General features: G+C 43.1%; 1 protein-coding gene across 5 annotated transcripts in view; it reads left to right on the top strand.

Moving 5' to 3' along the window:
• LOC126281268 (N-acetylgalactosaminyltransferase 6) overlaps positions 1–25,441 on the top strand; it is a 217,584-nt gene that overhangs the window by 101,313 nt on the left and 90,830 nt on the right. For all 5 annotated transcript variants that reach the window (XM_049980091.1, XM_049980088.1, XM_049980087.1 and 2 more), the window contains one exon: positions 6,234–6,455. In XM_049980091.1, the coding sequence (XP_049836048.1) occupies positions 6,234–6,455 (222 nt within the window). The remainder of the gene's footprint in view (positions 1–6,233; positions 6,456–25,441) is intronic.

Below are 25,441 nucleotides of genomic sequence, written 5' to 3'. Positions count from 1 at the left end.
ACATGATACAGAAGCACAACAGGCTGTTGATAGTTTCCCCATTACCAGCTCCAGGATTGCATTGGTGATAGCTCCAGATCCAGTGCACATTATACAACACAGGTGGCCTGATAGTCTGCTGGCATGGGCATCTGACTCATTGCAGAGCTTCTACACCTTTCATCATTGTCTTTCGTTGTTTCATGGTGTCTTCCTCATGTCGACAGAAGGGGGTACTCCACAGCTTGTGATTCCTGTGCTGCTTTGTTGGGAGCGCCCTGTTGCATTAAGGTTATTGGGAAGCCTCCAGCACCAAACAGTTGGCACTTAGGCATATTTTTTGGCCTGGTATTAACCACGAGGTGGAGCACCTGGTCATGGCCTGTCACCTGCTGGTCTTTATCAGTGCACCTGCACGCTGGTCCTACACCACAATGGATGCCTCCTCCATTGGTGTCAGCACTGCCTTCCCTGCCACCAGCACCTGCCACCCCATTGCAGGCCCCTCCTACATTGCCTCCAGACACTATGGCTCTCCAGTTCCTGGCCCCCGGCACTGTATCCGATGGCATCTTGCCCACTTCCTTTGAGGAGTCAAGAGTCCTCAGCCTTCTCTCCAGGAGGAGGAGTTAGACTCACATCATGCTTGCACCACTTCCACCCCAGTGTACATGTTTGCACCGACCAGAAACTGTTTGTGCCCAGGATGAATGCATCTGACATCATGGATGTATCAACCACCTGAGCACTGCAAAATAGCCAGCATATGGGTGCTCTTCTCCTCAAGGAGGAATGTGTGTAATAATCTGCATGTTATCACACCTCCATCACTGAGGCTGTGGCGCGTGTTTCATTCATGTGCCTCTTGTCAGCTCCAGGCATATCCACCAGAGGCCACCAAAAGTGGACAGCTCCTCAGTCACCTGTGGCAGTAAACCAGCAGCCCATGGCAGGTGAATTCCCTTAAGATTGTCTTGAACTGACACCAACTGGTCTCTTTTGCACAAATTATCAAATAGTTATGTTTTCTCTTTGTTATGGTGTCACGCCATGATTCAAATAAAGGTTGTTGTTTTCTTATAACCAGATTTCTTATTGTGTTCTGAGTTAAAAAAAAAAAAAAATTGTGACTGAGGAGAAATCTCAAAGGGAATCCCACAGGGTTTAATTTTGGTTCTGCTCCTATTTCTTAATGTGTGACTGATCGATCTTCCAGTTAATATTCAACAAGCGGAATTGATGCTATTGCAGATGATACTAGTGTTATAATCAATACCATTAGAGAGAAAACGGCCGAAGAGATTTTCAGTTCTCTAAAAATGGTCTCTCCCTAAATTTTGAGAAAATGCTCTGTACAGTTGTGTACAACAGATATAGTGTTGTTGTTGTCTTCAGTCCAGAGACTGGTTTGATGCAGCTCTCCATGCTACTCTATCTTGTGCAAGCTTCTTCATCTCCCAGTACTTACTGCAACCTACATCCTTCGGAATCTGCTTAATGTATTCATCTCTTGATCTCCCTCTACGATTTTTACCCTCCACGCTGCCCTCCAATGCTAAATTTGTGATCCCTTGATGCCTCAGAACATGTCCTACCAACCAGTCCCTTCTTCTTGTCAAGTTGTGCCACAAACTCCTCTTCACCCCAATTCTCCTCATTAGTTATGTGATCTACCCATCTAATCTTCAGCATTCTTCTGTAGCACCACATTTCGAAAGCTTCTATTCTCTTCTTGTCTAAACTATTTATTGTCCACGTTTCACTTCCATACATGGCTACACTCCATACAAATACTTTCATAAACGACTTCCTGACATTTAAATCTATACTCGATGTTAACAAATTTCTCTTCTTCAGAAACGCTTTCCTTGCCATTGCCAGTCTATATTTTATATCCTCTCTACTTCGACCATCATCAGTTATTTTGCTCCCCAAATAGCAAAACTCCTTTACTATTTTAAGTGTCTCATTTCCTAATCTAATTCGCTCAGCATCATCTGACTTAATTCGACTACATTCCATTATCCTTGTTTTGCTTTTGTTGATGTTCATCTTATATCCTCCTTTCAAGACACTGTCCATTCCTTTCAACTGCTCTTCCAAGTCCTTTGCTGTCTCTGCAGAATTACAATGTCATCGGCAAACCTCAACGTTTTAATTTCTTCTCCATGGATTTTAATACCTACTCCAAATTTTTCTTTTGTTTCCTTTACTGCTTGCTCAATATACAGGTTGAATAACATCAGGGACAGGCTACAACCCTGTCTCACTCCCTTCCCAACCACTGCTTCCCTTTCATGTCCCTCGACTCTTATAACCGCCATCTGGTTTCTGTACAAATTGAAAATAGCCTTTCGCTCCCTGTATTTTACTCCTGCCACCTTTAGAATTTGAAAGAGAGTATTCCAGTTAACATTGTCAAAAGCTTTCTCTAAGTCTACAAATGCTAGAAATGTAGGTTTGCCTTTTCTTAATCTATTTTCTAAGATAAGTCGTAGGGTCAGTATTGCCTCACGTGCTACAACATTTCTTCGGAATCCAAACTGATCTTCCCCGAGGTCGGCTTCTACTAGTTTTTCCATTCGTCTGGAAAGAATTCGTGTTAGTATTTTCCAGCTGTGACCTATCAAACTGATAGTTCGGTAATTTTCACATCTGTCAACACCTGCTTTCTTTGAGGTTGGAATTATTATATTCTTCTTGAAGTCTGTGGGTATTTCGCCTGTCTCGTACATCTTGCTCACTAGATGGTAGAGTTTTGTCCGGACTGGCTCTCCAAAGGCCGTCAGTAGTTCCAATGGAATGTTGTTACTCCTGGGGCCTTGTTTCGACTCAGGTCTTTCAGTGCTCTGTCAAACTCTTCACGCAGTATCGTATCTCCCATTTCATCTTCATCTACATCCTCTTCCATTTCCATAAAATTGTCCTCAAGTACCCCGCCCTTGTATAGACCCTCTATATACTCCTTCCACCTTTCTGCCTTCCCTTCTTTGCTTAGAACTGGGATGCCATCTGAGCTCTTGATATTCATACACATGGTTCTCTTCTCTCCAAAGGTCTCTTTAATTTTCCTGTAGGCAGTATCTATCTTACCCCTAGTGAGATAAGCCTCTACATCCTTACATTTGTCCTCTAGCCATCCCTGTTTAACCATTTTGCACTTCCTGTCGACCTCATTCTTGAGACATTTGTATTCCCTTTTGCCTGCTTCATTTACTGCGTTTTTATGTTTTCTCTTTTCATCAATTAAATTCAATATTTCTTCTGTTACCCAAGGATTTCTACTAGCCTTCGTCTTTTTACCTACTTGATCCTGTCCTGCCTTCACTACTTCATCCCTCAAAGCTACCCATTCTTCTTTTACTGTATTTCTTTCCCCCATTCCTGTCAATTGTTCCCTTATGCTCTACCTGAAACTCTGTACACCCTCTGGTTCTTTCAGTTTATCCAGATCCCATCTCCTTAAACTCCCACCTTTTTGCAGTTTCTTCAGTTTTAATCTACAGTTCATAACCAATAGATTGTGGTCAGAGTCCACATCTGCCCCTGGAAATGTCTTACAATTTAAAACCTGGTTCCTAAATCTCTGTCTTGCCATTATATAATCTATCTGATACCTGCTAGTATCTCCAGGATTCTTCCATGTCTACAACCTTCTTTTATGTTTCTTGAACCAAGTGTTAGCTATGATTTAGTTATGCTCTGTGCAAAATTCTACCAGACGGCTTCCTCTTTCATTTCTCTCCCCCAATCTATATTCACCCACTATGTTTCCTTCTCTCCCTTTTCCTACTCTTGAATTCCAGTCACCCATGACTATTAAATTTTCGTCTCCCTTCACTACCTGAATAATTTCTTTTATCTCATCATAGATTTCCTCAATTTCTTCATCATCTGCAGAGCTAGTTGGCATATAAACTTGTACTACTGTAGTAGGCGTGGGCTTTGTGTCTATCTTGGCCACAATAATGCGTTCACTATGCTGTTGGTAGTAGCTTACCCGCATTCCTATTTTTGTATTCATTATTAAACCTACTCCTGCATTACCCCTATTTGATTTTGTGTTTATAACCCTGTAGTCACCTGACCAAAAGTCTTGTTCCACCTGCCACCGAACTTCACTAATTCCCACTATATCTAACTTTAACCTATCCATTTCCCTTTTTAAATTTTCTAACCTACCTGCCCGATTAAGGGATCTGACATTCGACACTCCGATCCGTAGAATGCCAGTTTTCTTTCTCCTGATAACGACGTCCTCTTGAGTAGTCTCCGCCCGGAGATCCGAATGGGGGACTATTTTACCTCCGGAATATTTTACCCAAGAGGACGCCATCATCATTTAATCATACAGTAAAGCTGCATGCCCTCGGGAAAAATTACGGCTGTAGCACATGAGCTGGAGTCAGTAAGTAGAGTAAAATGCTCTATATTTTTTGTGTACACATTGATGAAAATGTAGACTGGAAGAAACAAATTACAGAACTTCTCAAACAATTGAGTTCAGCTACTCTTACTCTTCATGTAACTGCTAGTCTTGAAAACAAATGAATCGACCTCCTGACATATTGTCACTCAATATTGCCTTATGTGATAATTTTCTGAAATAAATTACCGCTTAAAAATGAAGTATTGATTGCAGAAAAGTGAGCAGTAAAAATAAAATGTGGTGTTCACCTATGGTTGTCATGCAGGTACCTCTTAAGGGAGTTTGATATTTTAACTGTGCCATCACAGTACATATATTCGCTAATGAAATTCATGATGAACAATCCATGACAATTTCAGAAGAACGGTGATGTCCATACCTACAACATTAGAGAAAAAATAATCTGTCCATGATTAAAACTGTCAGTGGCTCAGAAAGGTGTACAGTATGCAATAACAAAATTTTATTTTCCAATAATATAAAAGGACTGACAGTTAGAAAAGTGAGTTATAAATCCCTGAAAGCATTTTTCCTGAACAACTCCTCCTATTCTATGGACAGATTTCTGTCTTAAAACAGGTAGACTGTAATAAAAAAGCATTGTTCTTAAGTATAATTCGTTAAGTAGGACTAATATTAATATGTATACATATACAGTAAACTGACTCATTTTATATAATTTTGATAGAAGAATCATTCAAATGATCTATGGAACTTATAACTAACGAACCATCCAATTTACTCGGTATCATAGCTCATCTCCATGCCACATGTACTCCAAAATTCTTGACATATAGGTCACGCCCCGGTGGATGACCCAGTTGCAAGATCCCTCCATTACATGCATGAAGCATATCCTACTCCAGTCATGTCACTGACTTGTCCTATCCTATACTATACTATACTTTTCTATACCATCCAGTCCCATTCTGTAAGAGCTGGGCCTAGCAATGAAGGCAATCATACGGTTTATTAGCTCTGCCATGATTCCTGCACCGCATTTTATGTGGGTGTGGCCACCAACTAGTTGTCCACCCAAATGAATTGCCACTGCCAAACTGTGAGTAAGACCAGTGTCGATAACCCAGTGGTGGGACACACTGCTGAGCCCAGCATTCAGGACTGCTTGACAACTTGTGCCGTCTGCATACCTCCCGCAACACCAGTCTCTCTGAATTACATGGATGGCAGGTGCCCTTGCAATACATCCTTTGATCTCGAAATCCTTTAGGCCTCAGTATCTGTTAGCACTTTCCCCACGTTCTTCTCCACCCCTGCCCCATGACCCTAATTTCAGCATGCTACACCCACACCCTCTTCCCCACAGTCTCCCTCTATCTCTTTTATAGCTCTCCCTTCCAATTTACTGCTCCACATCATCATATGCTGCACACGATTCCACCTGCTTGGGACCAGAAGCAGCTCGTCAGTGCCACATTCCTAGCCTATCCACATGCTGCCTCTCTGTCCTAGTTGATATGAAGTGCTGGCTGCCAAAGTGTAGTCAGCAAGGACAGTGCTGCTGTGCAGGTTTTGTGTGTGTGTGTGTGTGTGTGTGTGTGTGTGTGTGTGTGTGTGTGTGTTTTTTGTATAGCTCATGAGAGGGATTTGTCCAAAAGCTATCAACCGAACTTCCCACTCTTGTTATGTGCCTTTTGACAATTCAATGCCTCTACCATTTAGCGAGTTGTTACCTCTACTCCTTAAATAATTAAAAATGCACATTTTTGTCTGGTTTTGTAAGTATCTGCTGAATTTTTATTGTATTAATGGTACTTCTTATGTTGCTGAATTACTTTATTAAATAACTGGTTGTTGATTACAGAATTATAGGCGTGTTGCTGAAGTATGGATGGATGAATATAAAGAATATTTGTATAAAAGAAGACCTCATTATCGAAAGATTAATCCTGGTGACCTCAGCAAACAAAAGGAACTCAGGGAAAGATTGCACTGTAAGCCATTTAAGTGGTTTATGGAGGAAGTTGCATTTGATCTCCCAAAGAAGTATCCACCTGTTGAACCACCAGATTTTGCTTATGGAGAGGTATGTGGAGATATTTTATTGAGAAAGGTTTTGTTGACTACTCTTACTATTGATACAAGCTTTCCATTTTGATACCTTTTGTTTTATGTACAGGGTGATTATAATTAAAGTTAAACTTTCAAACCGCTGTAGAAATAACACCACTGGTCAGAAGGATGTCAAATTGCAATGAAATATTATCAGAGAAGGCGAAAACGCATAGCAGAAGAAAAATAAATAGTTACAAAATGTAGCCATAGATAGCACTGTAAGCATTATAATTTAATAGTGGTAGACTACAAATGACAAATGAATCATACAACTATGCCTAAGGTTTATGCTTGATGTTAAACAGACTGTACTACTCAGTGAACATGGGTGTTTAGGTGTGAGACTGTTAGTTACGTAAGCCCATCCACTTCAGCAAGGTCATACCACATTGGATGGGAAAATTCTGTTTTTAATTGTCCTGAGGCCAAAAACTGCATAAAAAGCATCAATCAAAATCAAATCAGATTATTAATTTCTGTGTGACAGGTGCAAAACACGTTCAGTGTGCTGTCCACGGTTTTCTGCAACAAGTTGAAATCGAGAAACATCATATTCCACAACTGATCGAAGTGTTTGCAGGGTCACGTTCAGAATGTGTTGCGCAATGTGTGCCTTCAGTGCAGCTAAGATTGCAATCCTAACACTGAACACAACTTCTTTTAGATAGTCCCACAACCAGAAGTCACACAGATTAAGATCAAGTGATCGGAACGGCCATGCTGTAGGGAAATGGCGGCTGATAATTCTAACATATCCGAAATGGCGCTTCAGAAGCTGGTTAACTGGATTTTCAATGTGCAGAAGTGCACCATCTTGCATAAAAATGATCCCATCCACACATCCATGCTGTTGGAGAGCTGGAATGATGTGGTTGCGCAAAAGACACTCGTAGCGCTTACCAGTGACAATACAGGTAACGAGACCAGAAGCACCCGTCTCTTCGAAAAAATGTTATCAAGTGCTAAATGATACCATAAACCCTTCACCACACAGTGACCTTTACAGGATCAAGTGGTACTGGTTGATTTGCGTGTGGATTTTCCATTGCCCATATACGACAATTCTGTGTATTGAGATATCCTGTCAGATGGAAGTGGGCAAAGCTTTCTTGCTGGCAGGTCAACAGGAAGCAACTTGTGCACGTGGGTAATTTTGAATGGATGGCAAAGAAGGGCATTTTGTAGGATTTTACACTCTGTGCTCAAAGACAATTGTCAGAGCACTACACGTTTGCACCCCACCACTCATCTCCTTGTGCATTGCTGTGACCACTGCTTCCACTGACATTGAATCAGTTCGTTTCCTCCCTCTTCCAGGTTGCGCACCAAAAGAACCTGTCTTTTCGAATTTCCAAATCGTCATCTCCACACCCACAGCAGTCGACGGACCAACGCCTTTTTTCAAAGCCTTCAGTGCCCGGAACTTCTTCAGAGCTACGTGTTCACAATCATCATTCTTGTAATACAGCTTTACAAGTGGAGCACGATCATGCATTGAACCAGTCATGGCGAATGTCGCAGATGCGAAAGGAGGAAAAGCCGTGTATCTGGAATGTTTATACCAACTTCGATGGGTTGTGCGCATGACAGGTGTTTTCATTTACATATTCTGACACATACAACACCATCTATTGATAAATTTTCACACTACTTTTTTTCTTCTTCTGCCATACACTTTCCCCCTTGTCCGATAATATTCCGTTGCAATTTGACGTCATTCTGGCCAGTGGTGTTATTTCTACAGCATTCTGAAAGTTTAAATTTAATTATTATCTCCCTGTAAATCAGTTGTATCACCCAAGCTTTGGAGAAAGATATCAAATATGAATTCATTCAGGACATTCACAACCACTCCATCTCCTGTGAGATATCTTACCACAACTGAAATGCTGCCATAATCCTCCCTCTTCCCAGGCAGAGATGTTTTACTTTCCTTCTAAATATCTTAGTTCATTCCCATGGCACTCCGGCTTCCATTGTTGCTCTTCATGGCTCATCAATCAGTAAACAAGCCAGATACAAAGCCTTTCTCTTGTCCCATACATTCACCTCCTTCTATTGCAGTCTTTTCACATGCTTCTTCTAGCCAGTCAGAAGTAGGTCTGCATGTTGTGCTGAAACTACTGAACATTTTTTGCTTGCTTTTATGATCAGACACGCAAATTAATAAGGTTACCATACTATGTGCGTGAAGACAAATATTTAGTGCATCAAAATTGATTGTTATAGAGAAAGAGAGAGAGAGAGAGAGAGAGAGAGAGAGAGAGAGAGAGAGAGAGAGAGAGAATTAACTTGAACAGTTTTTATTGTCTATAATAAGAGCTTTTTGACTGGGGTGTTTGCTTTTTCAAAAACTTCAAAATGTTTTCCTAAAGTGGTCTTCGTTTGTTTTCTGCTGTTGGCTCTTTTTATGTTTTCAACAAATGATTGTTTGTGACAAGAAGCAGCTATTGAACAGTGTTTCTTGTGTAATGTCTGAGATGTTAATGATCAGTTTTGTAGAAGTTTGGTGGTAATTGCTGACAATGACTTAAGATTTAAGCTCACCTTTGTGCTCGACTGTGGATGAATCTCAGACATCATCGTAAGATTCGGCAGTAAATTATGGAAGCCAATAATTTAGTTCAGTACCTAATTGCATAAATAAATACAGCGTTCGCAGATCGATGTGCCATATATGTTTTCTCTGAAATACAGTAACTCTTTATGTTAAACATTTGTTTTTGTGAAACATTACAATAATTTCTTAGCTCTCAATCACAATGTAAATGCAAAGTTGACAGGTTGAGGTACAACAACAGAATGAATGCATATTTCAGATTCTTGTGTTGCTTTAGTTGCTTTCTCGATTGTCATCTATGGCTTTTACTCCAGGACCAATGTGCTTCTCCAACCTTTGGAGATAATTCATGAACCATGCACAAATGCCCCTGCAGGTAGTGCAACTTGTGTAGTTAATGTAATAATAATCACATTTTGAAGAAACATGTTGTTTTTCCAGATTACGTGCCTCATGACTGATTTTGGATCTCAAGCATATAAACCTTCATTAGTGTATTGCAAAACCTTACAAGGGCATTCATAGATGTGCAACCATACTTGGCACAGCTATAGGAGTAGAACCAAAAATAACTATTCACTCTTTACGGGAAGATTCCTGGTGTGGTCAAAATACTTTGACTGGTTTTGTTTCCAGTTGCTGTACTGTGGACAGTATATAATACTGCAGTCAACTGTGTGAGAGATAACGATCTATGACTCTGACCATCTGCAGAGTGAGTGGCTGCGTAGGGTAACAAGCCCGGCCTCTCTCTTGTACAGCTACCAGCAGACACCAGTGTTCAGGTTTTCTGTGAAAGCAGAACTGACTCACATTCAGAGGGATTGCCAATGCTTTTTGGAGGTTTTTTTTCAAGTTACCTATGAACACTGTGATGAACCAATATGTCTCTTTACACATTTCAAAATAAGAAAAGAAAACATTGAGCAATGCACAGCCTAAAGCAAAGTGGAGTGTGCAAAGAATTTGGTAACCGCCACCACCCAATTGCTTGCTGAGGTTTTCAGCATTGTAAATGAAGCAGTTCAGGTCTGACCTCTACCGGTATCTTATGCAACCCTATTTCAAAACACTCCCATGTAAAACTGCCATGTTAAAGTGCCCACACGATAACAACTTCAGTTAGTAGACAAACATATGTGATCCTTTGTAATATTATTGGTCCGATGACAGAGTCCTAATTTGCTGTACACGGCATTTGTCTTACAGAGACCATTCATCTGCCCCAACGAGAGGTTAACTTATGAATGCACTGATATGTATTGCGTTCAAACTCACTCTTTGTTTTGCAAATATGTTCTTATGCACAATCATTTTCTGAAATGGGCTTCGTCAGATGTTGTGCATTAGCAGTAAATGAACGTTTGTTACTTTATCAATATTTATATGCCCAAAATTAGACTATTCCTCACTGTCTGTGATAATACAGTTCTCTTTGATAACACCATTCATCTGGGTGATGTACATTATGAAAAGTATTTATTAGGTAATTTCACAATTTGAGACAGAATTCATATCTACCAGTCTGTCCTGAAAAGTAATGCCTTTGAATATTTGTGTGAAAACTCATAAAGTTTTTTAAATAAAACAGACCTTATTAACAGCCTACATCCTTATTCTTCATCTCTACATATTTATTTTTAACATAATCACTCTGGGGTGATGAACACATTTCTCCTAACATGAGACCAGTTTGTTGGAAATGTCACTGTAGAATGTTTGAATTCGTTGACGGAGTCAGAACCTCACCCCTACTTGCACTGCTTCATCACTATCGAAAGTGAAGTCATCAAAGGTGTTATTTAAGTTTTGGAAACAGATGAAAATGTGATGGGGCCAAGTCTGGGCTGTATGGAGGATGATTGATGGCTGTGAACCAAAGGTGTGAAATTGTTGCAGGTGTCACAGTGCTTGTGTGTGGTGTGGAATTGTCATTCTGAACTCTTCAAATTCGGAACTTGATTATAAAACGCTGTTCCCCACACACTGACATAGTTACTTTACACACTGCCAAGTTAAATGCTACAATTTGGATCCCTCTAGTAGGAGAGAGCTGCAAATCTGTTGACATGAAGAATAAAAATGTAAAATGTTTGTAATGTTTGTTTTACTTTAAAAGTTTTACGAGTTTTCACATTAAAAGTCCGGAGACATTACTTTTCAGCACACCTGCTGTCGATTTTTCAGGTGGCGAAATATGACTTGCAGGAGAACATCTGTGAAGTCTGGACTCTAGGAAACAGACACTAGAAAAATTGAAGCTGTAAGGGTGGGTTTGAATTGTGCCTGGATAGCTCAGGTGGTTGTAACTTTGCCTGTGGATGACAAGGGTTTGTATTCAAGGCCTGCCCCAAACAGAGTTTCAATCTGTTGGTAATTGCCACAACAATTTACACTGTCCTGTATAGTGAAAGGTTCATTCTTGATTCAACTAAGCAAGTGACAATCTACATCGTGTCACCAGTGCCAATCCGTGTCTAACCACAGATTCGACCACTTAGTTACTGAATACGTTCCACAAGTCTACATTGATCACATATACAAAGTTCAGCTTCCATCACAAAATCTCACAAGAGATATCTATTGCACAGTACAGTCAGAAAAATTCAGAAGGTATACACCACTAAATTCTTAGGCCTCCACATAGCAGCGTTAGTTAGGAATATCATCTCCTCCAGGCCATTAAAAGTTTGTCATCAGTTACTTTTGCTTTAGGACAGTTCCATGTATTGATGACATTAGTGTCACAAAGTTCACTCTGTTATATGCTATGGAATTATCTTCTGGGGCAGTTCACCCACATCAAAGATAATGTTCTTGTGCTGTGTGGTTGACAATCCCTTGCAAGATGAAAACACTGAAATTTGCCATGATCACAATAAAAGTAAAGAGACTGATTTCTATTGTAGTTTTGAAAATGTAACCCAGGCACAGAAAGATTGACATTATTCCATTATTATATTATTTAATTCATTGCTAACCATCGGAAGTGTACATCAGAGTAGTGCAAAGTGGCTCACCATGCATTACTCTGAGCCTATAGGCTTTTCCAGTCTGGCCTGACGCACTCAATGCGGCCATCTTACAGCATATGGCTCTGGGATGCCTCAGCCCTCCACCGTCAGCTGCACTGGGACCAACCACAGTCGATTGCACTGGGTGGGCTGCATCAAGAGCAATGCTAAGTAGATGTACTGCGCTACTGAGGTGTCAAACCGACACTCACATGCCGAACATTACTATGCAGCATGTACAGACCATTGCCACTTCCTATCACTGAGAGTTATTTAATAAAATTTGACATTGCCAGATGGGAGCGTGCAACCTATTTGAAACACTATTTTATTCACAAGTGTCTTAATCACATTTGTTAGATATAATTTAAGTGACCTCAATGAACTTTTATACACAATATTTTTCTGGTGATCTTCTGAAGAATTAAGAAGTATTTTCCTGTTTGTCTTCCATTTTGCATATCTCTCCAGCCGTCTGTCGTCAACATTTGCCCACAAAGTAAAACTTCTTTTCTTTCGCTGGTAGTGGGCTTATGTGGAATTTGGTGAGAAAATTATCTCTTCATGGCTATTACGTGTCTCTTTCACCACCTGATTGGAAATACACAAAAGCCTTTTAATATATTGTTTTACAAATCAGCAACAATGTGAGCCCTACTATGAATATGAAAGTCTGCTGAAAATGAAAACAAATGTTCTGTTAAAATTAAAGTTTTCTGAGCACGTCTTATTGTGAATAACTATCACATGAAATCAAAATTTCAGCCATGGGTACAGTGATCTTCTTCTGAGTCTACTTGGTTTAATCAGTGATAGTTATTTACGAACAATGTGGAACCATACTCAGTAAACTGTCATGTTAATTAACTCTTGCTGCAAAAGCCTATATAATTGTAAATGATGTGTTGTTGAAAATGTTTAAACTGTTTCATTGAATTTCAATGCTCCAATAAGGTCATTCACAGATTCCATGGTGCAATCTGATGAAGTATTCCCATATCTTTGGCTACTATTTGGGCAAGAGAACATGAAATCCGAGCCTGTGAGGCTTATGTTAGATAATGTTACTAATCTTGGTTTTGCCTGGCTTCTTTGTCTTACCTCTGCCATGACTTCACGTCTCCTTTTTTCAGATATCAGTTTTAGAATATGAAATAGTTGGCCAGAGAAAAGTTGCTAGCTTATGGTGCTTCTGAAAAATTTATCTTTCCTCTAAGTATAATGTGAGGCATTTACATAAAAGTAGCATTTCTGAGGCTATTTTTTTTCTGAGACACCTGACCTGAGTGCTGTTATAATGTTACCTTTCATGGCAGCAGAAGGTGCAGTATAGGTGATTTGTCCAACTTCAGTTTCTCCGATTGTAATTCATTGAACATCTTGAAAGACAGCAAAAAATCTCACATTTTAACAGGCCTGCCATAAATTACATACTAACATACAAGAATTACAGTAAAGGAAAAGCATAGATACTATAAGAAGAGAATTTAGCGTGCTGATCAATTTCATCAATTAAAGTTACTTCTCCCTTTTCAGTGAGCTTTTCACTAAATACAAGATATTGGCTTTCTATAGAGTCTAACATAGACAATCACATATTCCAGCAAATATTGTTGGATTTTTCCCGTGTTGGATCAAGAGCATAGAAAAGGCCACTTTTATTTGTTTGAATGAAAAATTCTTTCACCATAGGCAAAAGAGCGTGAACTTGTGGGCATATATATATATATATATATATATATATATATATATATATATATATATATATATATATATATAGAAAGAAACTTCCACATGGGAAAAATATATTAAAAATAAAGATTCCAAGACTTACCAAGCGGGAAAGCGCCGGCAGACAGGCACATGAACAAAACACACAAACACACACACAGAATTACAAGCTTTCGCAACTGGCAGTTGCTTCGTCAGGAAGGAAGGAAGGAGAGGGAAAAATGAAAGGGTGTGGGTTTTAAGGGAGAGGGTAAGGAGTCATTCCAATCCCGGGAGCGGAAAGACTTCCCTTAGGGGAAAAAAAGGACAGGTATACACTCGCGCACACACACACACACATATCTCCATCCGCACATACACAGACACAAGCAGACATATTTAAAGGCAAAGAGTTAAGGGCAGAGATGTCAGTCGAGGCGGAAGTACAGAGGCAAAGAAGTTGTTGAAAGACAGGTGAGGTATGAGCGGCGGCAACTTGAAATTAGCGGAGGTTGAGGCCTGGCGGATATCGAGAAGAGAGGATATACTGAAGGGCGAGTTCCCATCTCCGGAGTTCGGATAGGTTGGTGTTGGTGGGAAGTATCCAGATAACTCGGACGGTGTAACACTGTGCCAAGATGTGCTGGCCGTGCATCAAGGCATGTTTAGCCACAGGGTGATCCTCATTACCAACAAACACTGTCTGCCTGTGTCCATTCATGCGAATGGACAGTTTGTTGCTGGTCATTCCCACATAGAAAGCATCACAGTGCAGGCAGGTCAGTTGGTAAATCACGTGGGTGCTTTCACATGTGGCTCTCCCTTTGATTGTGTACACCTTCCGGGTTACAGGACTGGAGTAGGTGGTGGTGGGAGGGTGCATAGGACAGGTTTTACACCGGGGGCGGTTGCAAGGGTAGGAGCCAGAGGGTAGGGGAGGTGGTTTGGGGATTTCATAGGGATGAACCAAGAGGTTACGAAGGTTAGGTGGACGGCGGAAAGACACTCTTGGTGGAGTGGGGAGGATTTCATGAAGGATGGATCTCATTTCGGGGCAGGATTTTAGGAAGTCGTATCCCTGCTGGAGAGCCACATTCAAGGTCTGATCCAGTCCTGGGAAGTATTCTGTTACAAGTGGGGCACTTTTGGGGTTCTTCTGTGAGAGGTTCTGGGTTTGAGGGGATGAGGAAGTGGCTCTGGTTATCTGCTTCTGTACCAGGTTGGGAGGGTAGTTGCGGGATGCGAAAGCTGTTTTCAGGTTGTTGGTGTAATGGTCGAGGGATTCAGGACTGGAGCAGATTCGTTTGCCACGAAGGCCTAGGCTGTAGGGAAGGGACCGTTTGATATGGAATGGGTGGCAGCTGTCATAATGGAGGTACTGTTGCTTGTTGGTGGGTTTGATGTGGACGGATGTGTGCAGCTGGCCATTGGACAGATGGAGGTCAACATCTAGGAAAGTGGCATGGGATTTGGAGTAGGACCAGGTGAATCTGATGGAACCAAAGGAGTTGAGGTTGGAGAGGAAATTCTGGAGTTGTTCTTCACTGTGAGTCCAGATCATGAAGATGTCGTCAATAAATCTGTACCAAACTTTGGGTTGGCAGGCTTGGGTAACCAAGAAGGCTTCCTCTAAGCGACCCATAAATAGGTTGGCATACGAGGGGGCCATCCTGGTACCCATGGCTGTTCCCTTTGATTGTTGGTATGTCTGGCCTTCAAAAGTGAAGAAGTTGTGGGTCAGGATGAAGCTGGCTAAGGTGACGAGGAAAGAGGTTTTAGGTAGGGTGGCAGGTGATCGGCGTGAAAGGAAGTGCTCCATTGCAGCGAGGCCCTGGACGTGCGGGATATTTGTGTATAGGGAAGTGGCATCAATGGTTACCAGGATGGTTTCTGGGGGTAACAGACTGGGTACGGATTCCAGGCGTTCGAGAAAGTGGTTGGTGTCTTTGATGAAGGATGGGAGACTGCGTGTAATGGGTTGAAGGTGTTGATCTACGTAGGCAGAGATGCGTTCTGTGGGGGCTTGGTAACCAGCTACAATGGGGCGGCCAGGATGTTTGGGTTTGTGAATTTTAGGAAGTAGGTAGAAGGTAGGAGTGCGAGGTGACGGTGGGGTGAGGAGTTTGATGGAGTCAGGTGAAAGGTTTTGTAGGGGGCCTAAGGTTCTGAGGATTCCTTGAAGCTCCGCCTGGACATCAGGAATGGGATTACTTCGGCAAACTTTGTATGTAGAGTTGTCTGAAAGCTGACGCAGTCCCTCAGCCACATACTCCCGACGATCAAGTACCACAGTCGTGGAACCCTTGTCAGCCGGAAGAATGATGATGGATCGGTCAGCTTTCAGATCACGGATAGCCTGGGATTCGGCTGTGGTGATGTTGGGAGTAGGATTAAGGTTTTTCAAGAAAGATTGAGAGGCAAGGCTGGAAGTGAGAAATTCCTGGAAGGTTTGGAGAGGGTGATTTTGAGGAAGAGGAGGTGGGTCCCGCTGTGATGGAGGACGGAACTGTTGCAGGCAGGGTTCAATTTGGATAGTGTCTTGGGGAGTTGGATCATTAGGAGTGGGATCAGGATTGTTTTTCTTCGTGGCAAAGTGATATTTCCAGCAGAGACTACGAGTGTAGGACAGTAAATCCTTGACAAGGGCAGTTTGGTTGAACCTGGGAGTGGGGCTGAAGGTGAGGCCTTTGGATAGGACAGAGGTTTCGGATTGGGAGAGGGGTTTGGAGGAAAGGTTAACTACTGAATTGGGGTGTTGTGGTTCCAGATTGTGTTGACTAGAATTTTGAGGTGTTGGGGGGAGTGGAGCTGGAAGTGGGAGATTGAGTAGATGGGAGAGACTGGGTCTGTGTGCAATGAGAGGAGGTTGAGGTTTGTTGGAAAGGTTGTGGAGGGTGAGTGAGTTGCCTTTCCGGAGGTGGGAAACCAGGAGATTGGATAGTTTTTTGAGGTGGAGGGTGGCATGTTGTTCTAATTTGCGGTTGGCCTGTAGGAGGATGCTATGTACAGCCGGTGTGGATGCGGGAGAGGAAAGATTGAGGACTTTGATTTGGGATAGGAGTTGACGGGTGTGTTCATTGGCTGAGTCGATGTATAGGTGAAGGATTAGGCGGGTGAGGGCTATGGATTGTGCTGTTTGGAACTGGTATAAGGACTGATGGAAAGAAGGATTGCAGCCAGAGATGGGAACTTTAAGTGTGAGGCCTTTGGGAGTAATGCCAAATGTCAGACAAGCCTGAGTAAATAAAATATGGGAGCGTAATCTGGCTAGGGTGAAGGCATGTTTGCGGAGGGAATGTAAATAAAATTTTAATGGGGTCGTTGTAGGGATGTTGTGAGGTTGACATGGTATTGGTAGGTGGAAAGGGTAATATGAGGTTAAAGTGAAAGTAAAGAGAGATTTATATAGGGAGAGATAAAGGTGTGAAAAAAGTCGAAAAAGTGTTGGTTTGAGATGAGCTATGTTGATCATGTGCTGAACTTAGGTTGGTGAACAACAATGGGTGCAAAGGTTGGGTAGTTATGTTGTCTCCAGATCACGTTAAAGCGTGGGGAAATTCAAGAAAATTTCGAGAAATTCAAGAAAATTTCGACAAAAAAATTTTTCGAAAAAAGTTTCGAAAAAATGATTTGCGAAAAAATAAGATTCGAAAAAAATTTTTTTGAATAAGATCTCGAAGAATATGTGTGTAAATGTATTCAAAGGACTGGTTATGTACTGGCAGGTTATGATAATGAGGCTAACAATTGTTTGATGAAGAAATAATAACGTGTAAACCTGTGGGAAGCTGCTAGAAAATGATCGGTTTTGTGGGAAAAACGGGAATGGAAATAAAACGAAAGTTGTTGAAAAAAACTGAGATGGTTGTGTAATGGGTGAAAGGAACTGAAGCTGTGAAATAGTATTCACGAGTTTACACGAAATGTTTGTAAACTTGGAACAATGGATTTTATAGCAGCGGTTATGTTGAAAGCGTTGAAAATTTTAGGTTATGGTTTGGAAGTAAATTACGTATTATTGAGTATAATTAGGCAGGATAAAATGTATGGTAGATTACGGAAAAATGGAAGATGAATACAAAGTGGAACTTCTTGTACAAACGAAAAGAGAAAGTAAGACGATAGAGAAGATTTCGAAATGCAACAGAGACAATAACAAACGTAATTGTTGGGTTCAAATTAATGACGATGTAAATAAAACAGAAAGAAACTTCCACATGGGAAAAATATATTAAAAATAAAGATTCCAAGACTTACCAAGCGGGAAAGCGCCGGCAGACAGGCACATGAACAAAACACACAAACACACACACAGAATTACAAGCTTTCGCAACTGGCAGTTGCTTCGTCAGGAAGGAAGGAAGGAGAGGGAAAAATGAAAGGGTGTGGGTTTTAAGGGAGAGGGTAAGGAGTCATTCCAATCCCGGGAGCGGAAAGACTTCCCTTAGGGGAAAAAAAGGACAGGTATACACTCGCGCACACACACACACACATATCTCCATCCGCACATACACAGACACAAGCAGACATATTTAAAGGCAAAGAGTTAAGGGCAGAGATGTCAGTCGAGGCGGAAGTACAGAGGCAAAGAAGTTGTTGAAAGACAGGTGAGGTATGAGCGGCGGCAACTTGAAATTAGCGGAGGTTGAGGCCTGGCGGATATCGAGAAGAGAGGATATACTGAAGGGCGAGTTCCCATCTCCGGAGTTCGGATAGGTTGGTGTTGGTGGGAAGTATCCAGATAACTCGGACGGTGTAACACTGTGCCAAGATGTGCTGGCCGTGCATCAAGGCATGTTTAGCCACAGGGTGATCCTCATTACCAACAAACACTGTCTGCCTGTGTCCATTCATGCGAATGGACAGTTTGTTGCTGGTCATTCCCACATAGAAAGCATCACAGTGCAGGCAGGTCAGTTGGTAAATCACGTGGGTGCTTTCACATGTGGCTCTCCCTTTGATTGTGTACACCTTCCGGGTTACAGGACTGGAGTAGGTGGTGGTGGGAGGGTGCATAGGACAGGTTTTACACCGGGGGCGGTTGCAAGGGTAGGAGCCAGAGGGTAGGGGAGGTGGTTTGGGGATTTCATAGGGATGAACCAAGAGGTTACGAAGGTTAGGTGGACGGCGGAAAGACACTCTTGGTGGAGTGGGGAGGATTTCATGAAGGATGGATCTCATTTCGGGGCAGGATTTTAGGAAGTCGTATCCCTGCTGGAGAGCCACATTCAAGGTCTGATCCAGTCCTGGGAAGTATTCTGTTACAAGTGGGGCACTTTTGGGGTTCTTCTGTGAGAGGTTCTGGGTTTGAGGGGATGAGGAAGTGGCTCTGGTTATCTGCTTCTGTACCAGGTTGGGAGGGTAGTTGCGGGATGCGAAAGCTGTTTTCAGGTTGTTGGTGTAATGGTCGAGGGATTCAGGACTGGAGCAGATTCGTTTGCCACGAAGGCCTAGGCTGTAGGGAAGGGACCGTTTGATATGGAATGGGTGGCAGCTGTCATAATGGAGGTACTGTTGCTTGTTGGTGGGTTTGATGTGGACGGATGTGTGCAGCTGGCCATTGGACAGATGGAGGTCAACATCTAGGAAAGTGGCATGGGATTTGGAGTAGGACCAGGTGAATCTGATGGAACCAAAGGAGTTGAGGTTGGAGAGGAAATTCTGGAGTTGTTCTTCACTGTGAGTCCAGATCATGAAGATGTCGTCAATAAATCTGTACCAAACTTTGGGTTGGCAGGCTTGGGTAACCAAGAAGGCTTCCTCTAAGCGACCCATAAATAGGTTGGCATACGAGGGGGCCATCCTGGTACCCATGGCTGTTCCCTTTGATTGTTGGTATGTCTGGCCTTCAAAAGTGAAGAAGTTGTGGGTCAGGATGAAGCTGGCTAAGGTGACGAGGAAAGAGGTTTTAGGTAGGGTGGCAGGTGATCGGCGTGAAAGGAAGTGCTCCATTGCAGCGAGGCCCTGGACGTGCGGGATATTTGTGTATAGGGAAGTGGCATCAATGGTTACCAGGATGGTTTCTGGGGGTAACAGACTGGGTACGGATTCCAGGCGTTCGAGAAAGTGGTTGGTGTCTTTGATGAAGGATGGGAGACTGCGTGTAATGGGTTGAAGGTGTTGATCTACGTAGGCAGAGATGCGTTCTGTGGGGGCTTGGTAACCAGCTACAATGGGGCGGCCAGGATGTTTGGGTTTGTGAATTTTAGGAAGTAGGTAGAAGGTAGGAGTGCGAGGTGACGGTGGGGTGAGGAGTTTGATGGAGTCAGGTGAAAGGTTTTGTAGGGGGCCTAAGGTTCTGAGGATTCCTTGAAGCTCCGCCTGGACATCAGGAATGGGATTACTTCGGCAAACTTTGTATGTAGAGTTGTCTGAAAGCTGACGCAGTCCCTCAGCCACATACTCCCGACGATCAAGTACCACAGTCGTGGAACCCTTGTCAGCCGGAAGAATGATGATGGATCGGTCAGCTTTCAGATCACGGATAGCCTGGGATTCGGCTGTGGTGATGTTGGGAGTAGGATTAAGGTTTTTCAAGAAAGATTGAGAGGCAAGGCTGGAAGTGAGAAATTCCTGGAAGGTTTGGAGAGGGTGATTTTGAGGAAGAGGAGGTGGGTCCCGCTGTGATGGAGGACGGAACTGTTGCAGGCAGGGTTCAATTTGGATAGTGTCTTGGGGAGTTGGATCATTAGGAGTGGGATCAGGATTGTTTTTCTTCGTGGCAAAGTGATATTTCCAGCAGAGACTACGAGTGTAGGACAGTAAATCCTTGACAAGGGCAGTTTGGTTGAACCTGGGAGTGGGGCTGAAGGTGAGGCCTTTGGATAGGACAGAGGTTTCGGATTGGGAGAGGGGTTTGGAGGAAAGGTTAACTACTGAATTGGGGTGTTGTGGTTCCAGATTGTGTTGACTAGAATTTTGAGGTGTTGGGGGGAGTGGAGCTGGAAGTGGGAGATTGAGTAGATGGGAGAGACTGGGTCTGTGTGCAATGAGAGGAGGTTGAGGTTTGTTGGAAAGGTTGTGGAGGGTGAGTGAGTTGCCTTTCCGGAGGTGGGAAACCAGGAGATTGGATAGTTTTTTGAGGTGGAGGGTGGCATGTTGTTCTAATTTGCGGTTGGCCTGTAGGAGGATGCTATGTACAGCCGGTGTGGATGCGGGAGAGGAAAGATTGAGGACTTTGATTTGGGATAGGAGTTGACGGGTGTGTTCATTGGCTGAGTCGATGTATAGGTGAAGGATTAGGCGGGTGAGGGCTATGGATTGTGCTGTTTGGAACTGGTATAAGGACTGATGGAAAGAAGGATTGCAGCCAGAGATGGGAACTTTAAGTGTGAGGCCTTTGGGAGTAATGCCAAATGTCAGACAAGCCTGAGTAAATAAAATATGGGAGCGTAATCTGGCTAGGGTGAAGGCATGTTTGCGGAGGGAATGTAAATAAAATTTAATGGGGTCGTTGTAGGGATGTTGTGAGGTTGACATGGTATTGGTAGGTGGAAAGGGTAATATGAGGTTAAAGTGAAAGTAAAGAGAGATTTATATAGGGAGAGATAAAGGTGTGAAAAAAGTCGAAAAAGTGTTGGTTTGAGATGAGCTATGTTGATCATGTGCTGAACTTAGGTTGGTGAACAACAATGGGTGCAAAGGTTGGGTAGTTATGTTGTCTCCAGATCACGTTAAAGCGTGGGGAAATTCAAGAAAATTTCGAGAAATTCAAGAAAATTTCGACAAAAAAATTTTTCGAAAAAAGTTTCGAAAAAATGATTTGCGAAAAAATAAGATTCGAAAAAAATTTTTTTGAATAAGATCTCGAAGAATATGTGTGTAAATGTATTCAAAGGACTGGTTATGTACTGGCAGGTTATGATAATGAGGCTAACAATTGTTTGATGAAGAAATAATAACGTGTAAACCTGTGGGAAGCTGCTAGAAAATGATCGGTTTTGTGGGAAAAACGGGAATGGAAATAAAACGAAAGTTGTTGAAAAAAACTGAGATGGTTGTGTAATGGGTGAAAGGAACTGAAGCTGTGAAATAGTATTCACGAGTTTACACGAAATGTTTGTAAACTTGGAACAATGGATTTTATAGCAGCGGTTATGTTGAAAGCGTTGAAAATTTTAGGTTATGGTTTGGAAGTAAATTACGTATTATTGAGTATAATTAGGCAGGATAAAATGTATGGTAGATTACGGAAAAATGGAAGATGAATACAAAGTGGAACTTCTTGTACAAACGAAAAGAGAAAGTAAGACGATAGAGAAGATTTCGAAATGCAACAGAGACAATAACAAACGTAATTGTTGGGTTCAAATTAATGACGATGTAAATAAAACAGAAAGAAACTTCCACATGGGAAAAATATATTAAAAATAAAGATTCCAAGACTTACCAAGCGGGAAAGCGCCGGCAGACAGGCACATGAACAAAACACACAAACACACACACAGAATTACAAGCTTTCGCAACTGGCAGTTGCTTCGTCAGGAAGGAAGGAAGGAGAGGGAAAAATGAAAGGGTGTGGGTTTTAAGGGAGAGGGTAAGGAGTCATTCCAATCCCGGGAGCGGAAAGACTTCCCTTAGGGGAAAAAAAGGACAGGTATACACTCGCGCACACACACACACACATATCTCCATCCGCACATACACAGACACAAGCAGACATATTTAAAGGCAAAGAGTTAAGGGCAGAGATGTCAGTCGAGGCGGAAGTACAGAGGCAAAGAAGTTGTTGAAAGACAGGTGAGGTATGAGCGGCGGCAACTTGAAATTAGCGGAGGTTGAGGCCTGGCGGATATCGAGAAGAGAGGATATACTGAAGGGCGAGTTCCCATCTCCGGAGTTCGGATAGGTTGGTGTTGGTGGGAAGTATCCAGATAACTCGGACGGTGTAACACTGTGCCAAGATGTGCTGGCCGTGCATCAAGGCATGTTTAGCCACAGGGTGATCCTCATTACCAACAAACACTGTCTGCCTGTGTCCATTCATGCGAATGGACAGTTTGTTGCTGGTCATTCCCACATAGAAAGCATCACAGTGCAGGCAGGTCAGTTGGTAAATCACGTGGGTGCTTTCACATGTGGCTCTCCCTTTGATTGTGTACACCTTCCGGGTTACAGGACTGGAGTAGGTGGTGGTGGGAGGGTGCATAGGACAGGTTTTACACCGGGGGCGGTTGCAAGGGTAGGAGCCAGAGGGTAGGGGAGGTGGTTTGGGGATTTCATAGGGATGAACCAAGAGGTTACGAAGGTTAGGTGGACGGCGGAAAGACACTCTTGGTGGAGTGGGGAGGATTTCATGAAGGATGGATCTCATTTCGGGGCAGGATTTTAGGAAGTCGTATCCCTGCTGGAGAGCCACATTCAAGGTCTGATCCAGTCCTGGGAAGTATTCTGTTACAAGTGGGGCACTTTTGGGGTTCTTCTGTGAGAGGTTCTGGGTTTGAGGGGATGAGGAAGTGGCTCTGGTTATCTGCTTCTGTACCAGGTTGGGAGGGTAGTTGCGGGATGCGAAAGCTGTTTTCAGGTTGTTGGTGTAATGGTCGAGGGATTCAGGACTGGAGCAGATTCGTTTGCCACGAAGGCCTAGGCTGTAGGGAAGGGACCGTTTGATATGGAATGGGTGGCAGCTGTCATAATGGAGGTACTGTTGCTTGTTGGTGGGTTTGATGTGGACGGATGTGTGCAGCTGGCCATTGGACAGATGGAGGTCAACATCTAGGAAAGTGGCATGGGATTTGGAGTAGGACCAGGTGAATCTGATGGAACCAAAGGAGTTGAGGTTGGAGAGGAAATTCTGGAGTTGTTCTTCACTGTGAGTCCAGATCATGAAGATGTCGTCAATAAATCTGTACCAAACTTTGGGTTGGCAGGCTTGGGTAACCAAGAAGGCTTCCTCTAAGCGACCCATAAATAGGTTGGCATACGAGGGGGCCATCCTGGTACCCATGGCTGTTCCCTTTGATTGTTGGTATGTCTGGCCTTCAAAAGTGAAGAAGTTGTGGGTCAGGATGAAGCTGGCTAAGGTGACGAGGAAAGAGGTTTTAGGTAGGGTGGCAGGTGATCGGCGTGAAAGGAAGTGCTCCATTGCAGCGAGGCCCTGGACGTGCGGGATATTTGTGTATAGGGAAGTGGCATCAATGGTTACCAGGATGGTTTCTGGGGGTAACAGACTGGGTACGGATTCCAGGCGTTCGAGAAAGTGGTTGGTGTCTTTGATGAAGGATGGGAGACTGCGTGTAATGGGTTGAAGGTGTTGATCTACGTAGGCAGAGATGCGTTCTGTGGGGGCTTGGTAACCAGCTACAATGGGGCGGCCAGGATGTTTGGGTTTGTGAATTTTAGGAAGTAGGTAGAAGGTAGGAGTGCGAGGTGACGGTGGGGTGAGGAGTTTGATGGAGTCAGGTGAAAGGTTTTGTAGGGGGCCTAAGGTTCTGAGGATTCCTTGAAGCTCCGCCTGGACATCAGGAATGGGATTACTTCGGCAAACTTTGTATGTAGAGTTGTCTGAAAGCTGACGCAGTCCCTCAGCCACATACTCCCGACGATCAAGTACCACAGTCGTGGAACCCTTGTCAGCCGGAAGAATGATGATGGATCGGTCAGCTTTCAGATCACGGATAGCCTGGGATTCGGCTGTGGTGATGTTGGGAGTAGGATTAAGGTTTTTCAAGAAAGATTGAGAGGCAAGGCTGGAAGTGAGAAATTCCTGGAAGGTTTGGAGAGGGTGATTTTGAGGAAGAGGAGGTGGGTCCCGCTGTGATGGAGGACGGAACTGTTGCAGGCAGGGTTCAATTTGGATAGTGTCTTGGGGAGTTGGATCATTAGGAGTGGGATCAGGATTGTTTTTCTTCGTGGCAAAGTGATATTTCCAGCAGAGACTACGAGTGTAGGACAGTAAATCCTTGACAAGGGCAGTTTGGTTGAACCTGGGAGTGGGGCTGAAGGTGAGGCCTTTGGATAGGACAGAGGTTTCGGATTGGGAGAGGGGTTTGGAGGAAAGGTTAACTACTGAATTGGGGTGTTGTGGTTCCAGATTGTGTTGACTAGAATTTTGAGGTGTTGGGGGGAGTGGAGCTGGAAGTGGGAGATTGAGTAGATGGGAGAGACTGGGTCTGTGTGCAATGAGAGGAGGTTGAGGTTTGTTGGAAAGGTTGTGGAGGGTGAGTGAGTTGCCTTTCCGGAGGTGGGAAACCAGGAGATTGGATAGTTTTTTGAGGTGGAGGGTGGCATGTTGTTCTAATTTGCGGTTGGCCTGTAGGAGGATGCTATGTACAGCCGGTGTGGATGCGGGAGAGGAAAGATTGAGGACTTTGATTTGGGATAGGAGTTGACGGGTGTGTTCATTGGCTGAGTCGATGTATAGGTGAAGGATTAGGCGGGTGAGGGCTATGGATTGTGCTGTTTGGAACTGGTATAAGGACTGATGGAAAGAAGGATTGCAGCCAGAGATGGGAACTTTAAGTGTGAGGCCTTTGGGAGTAATGCCAAATGTCAGACAAGCCTGAGTAAATAAAATATGGGAGCGTAATCTGGCTAGGGTGAAGGCATGTTTGCGGAGGGAATGTAAATAAAATTTAATGGGGTCGTTGTAGGGATGTTGTGAGGTTGACATGGTATTGGTAGGTGGAAAGGGTAATATGAGGTTAAAGTGAAAGTAAAGAGAGATTTATATAG

Source organism: Schistocerca gregaria, chromosome 7 (genome assembly GCF_023897955.1).
Source record: "Schistocerca gregaria isolate iqSchGreg1 chromosome 7, iqSchGreg1.2, whole genome shotgun sequence".
Classification (NCBI taxonomy): domain Eukaryota; kingdom Metazoa; phylum Arthropoda; class Insecta; order Orthoptera; family Acrididae; genus Schistocerca; species Schistocerca gregaria.
Note: the sequence above shows the minus strand (reverse complement) of the source record. Positions and strands in the feature narration are given on the sequence as shown.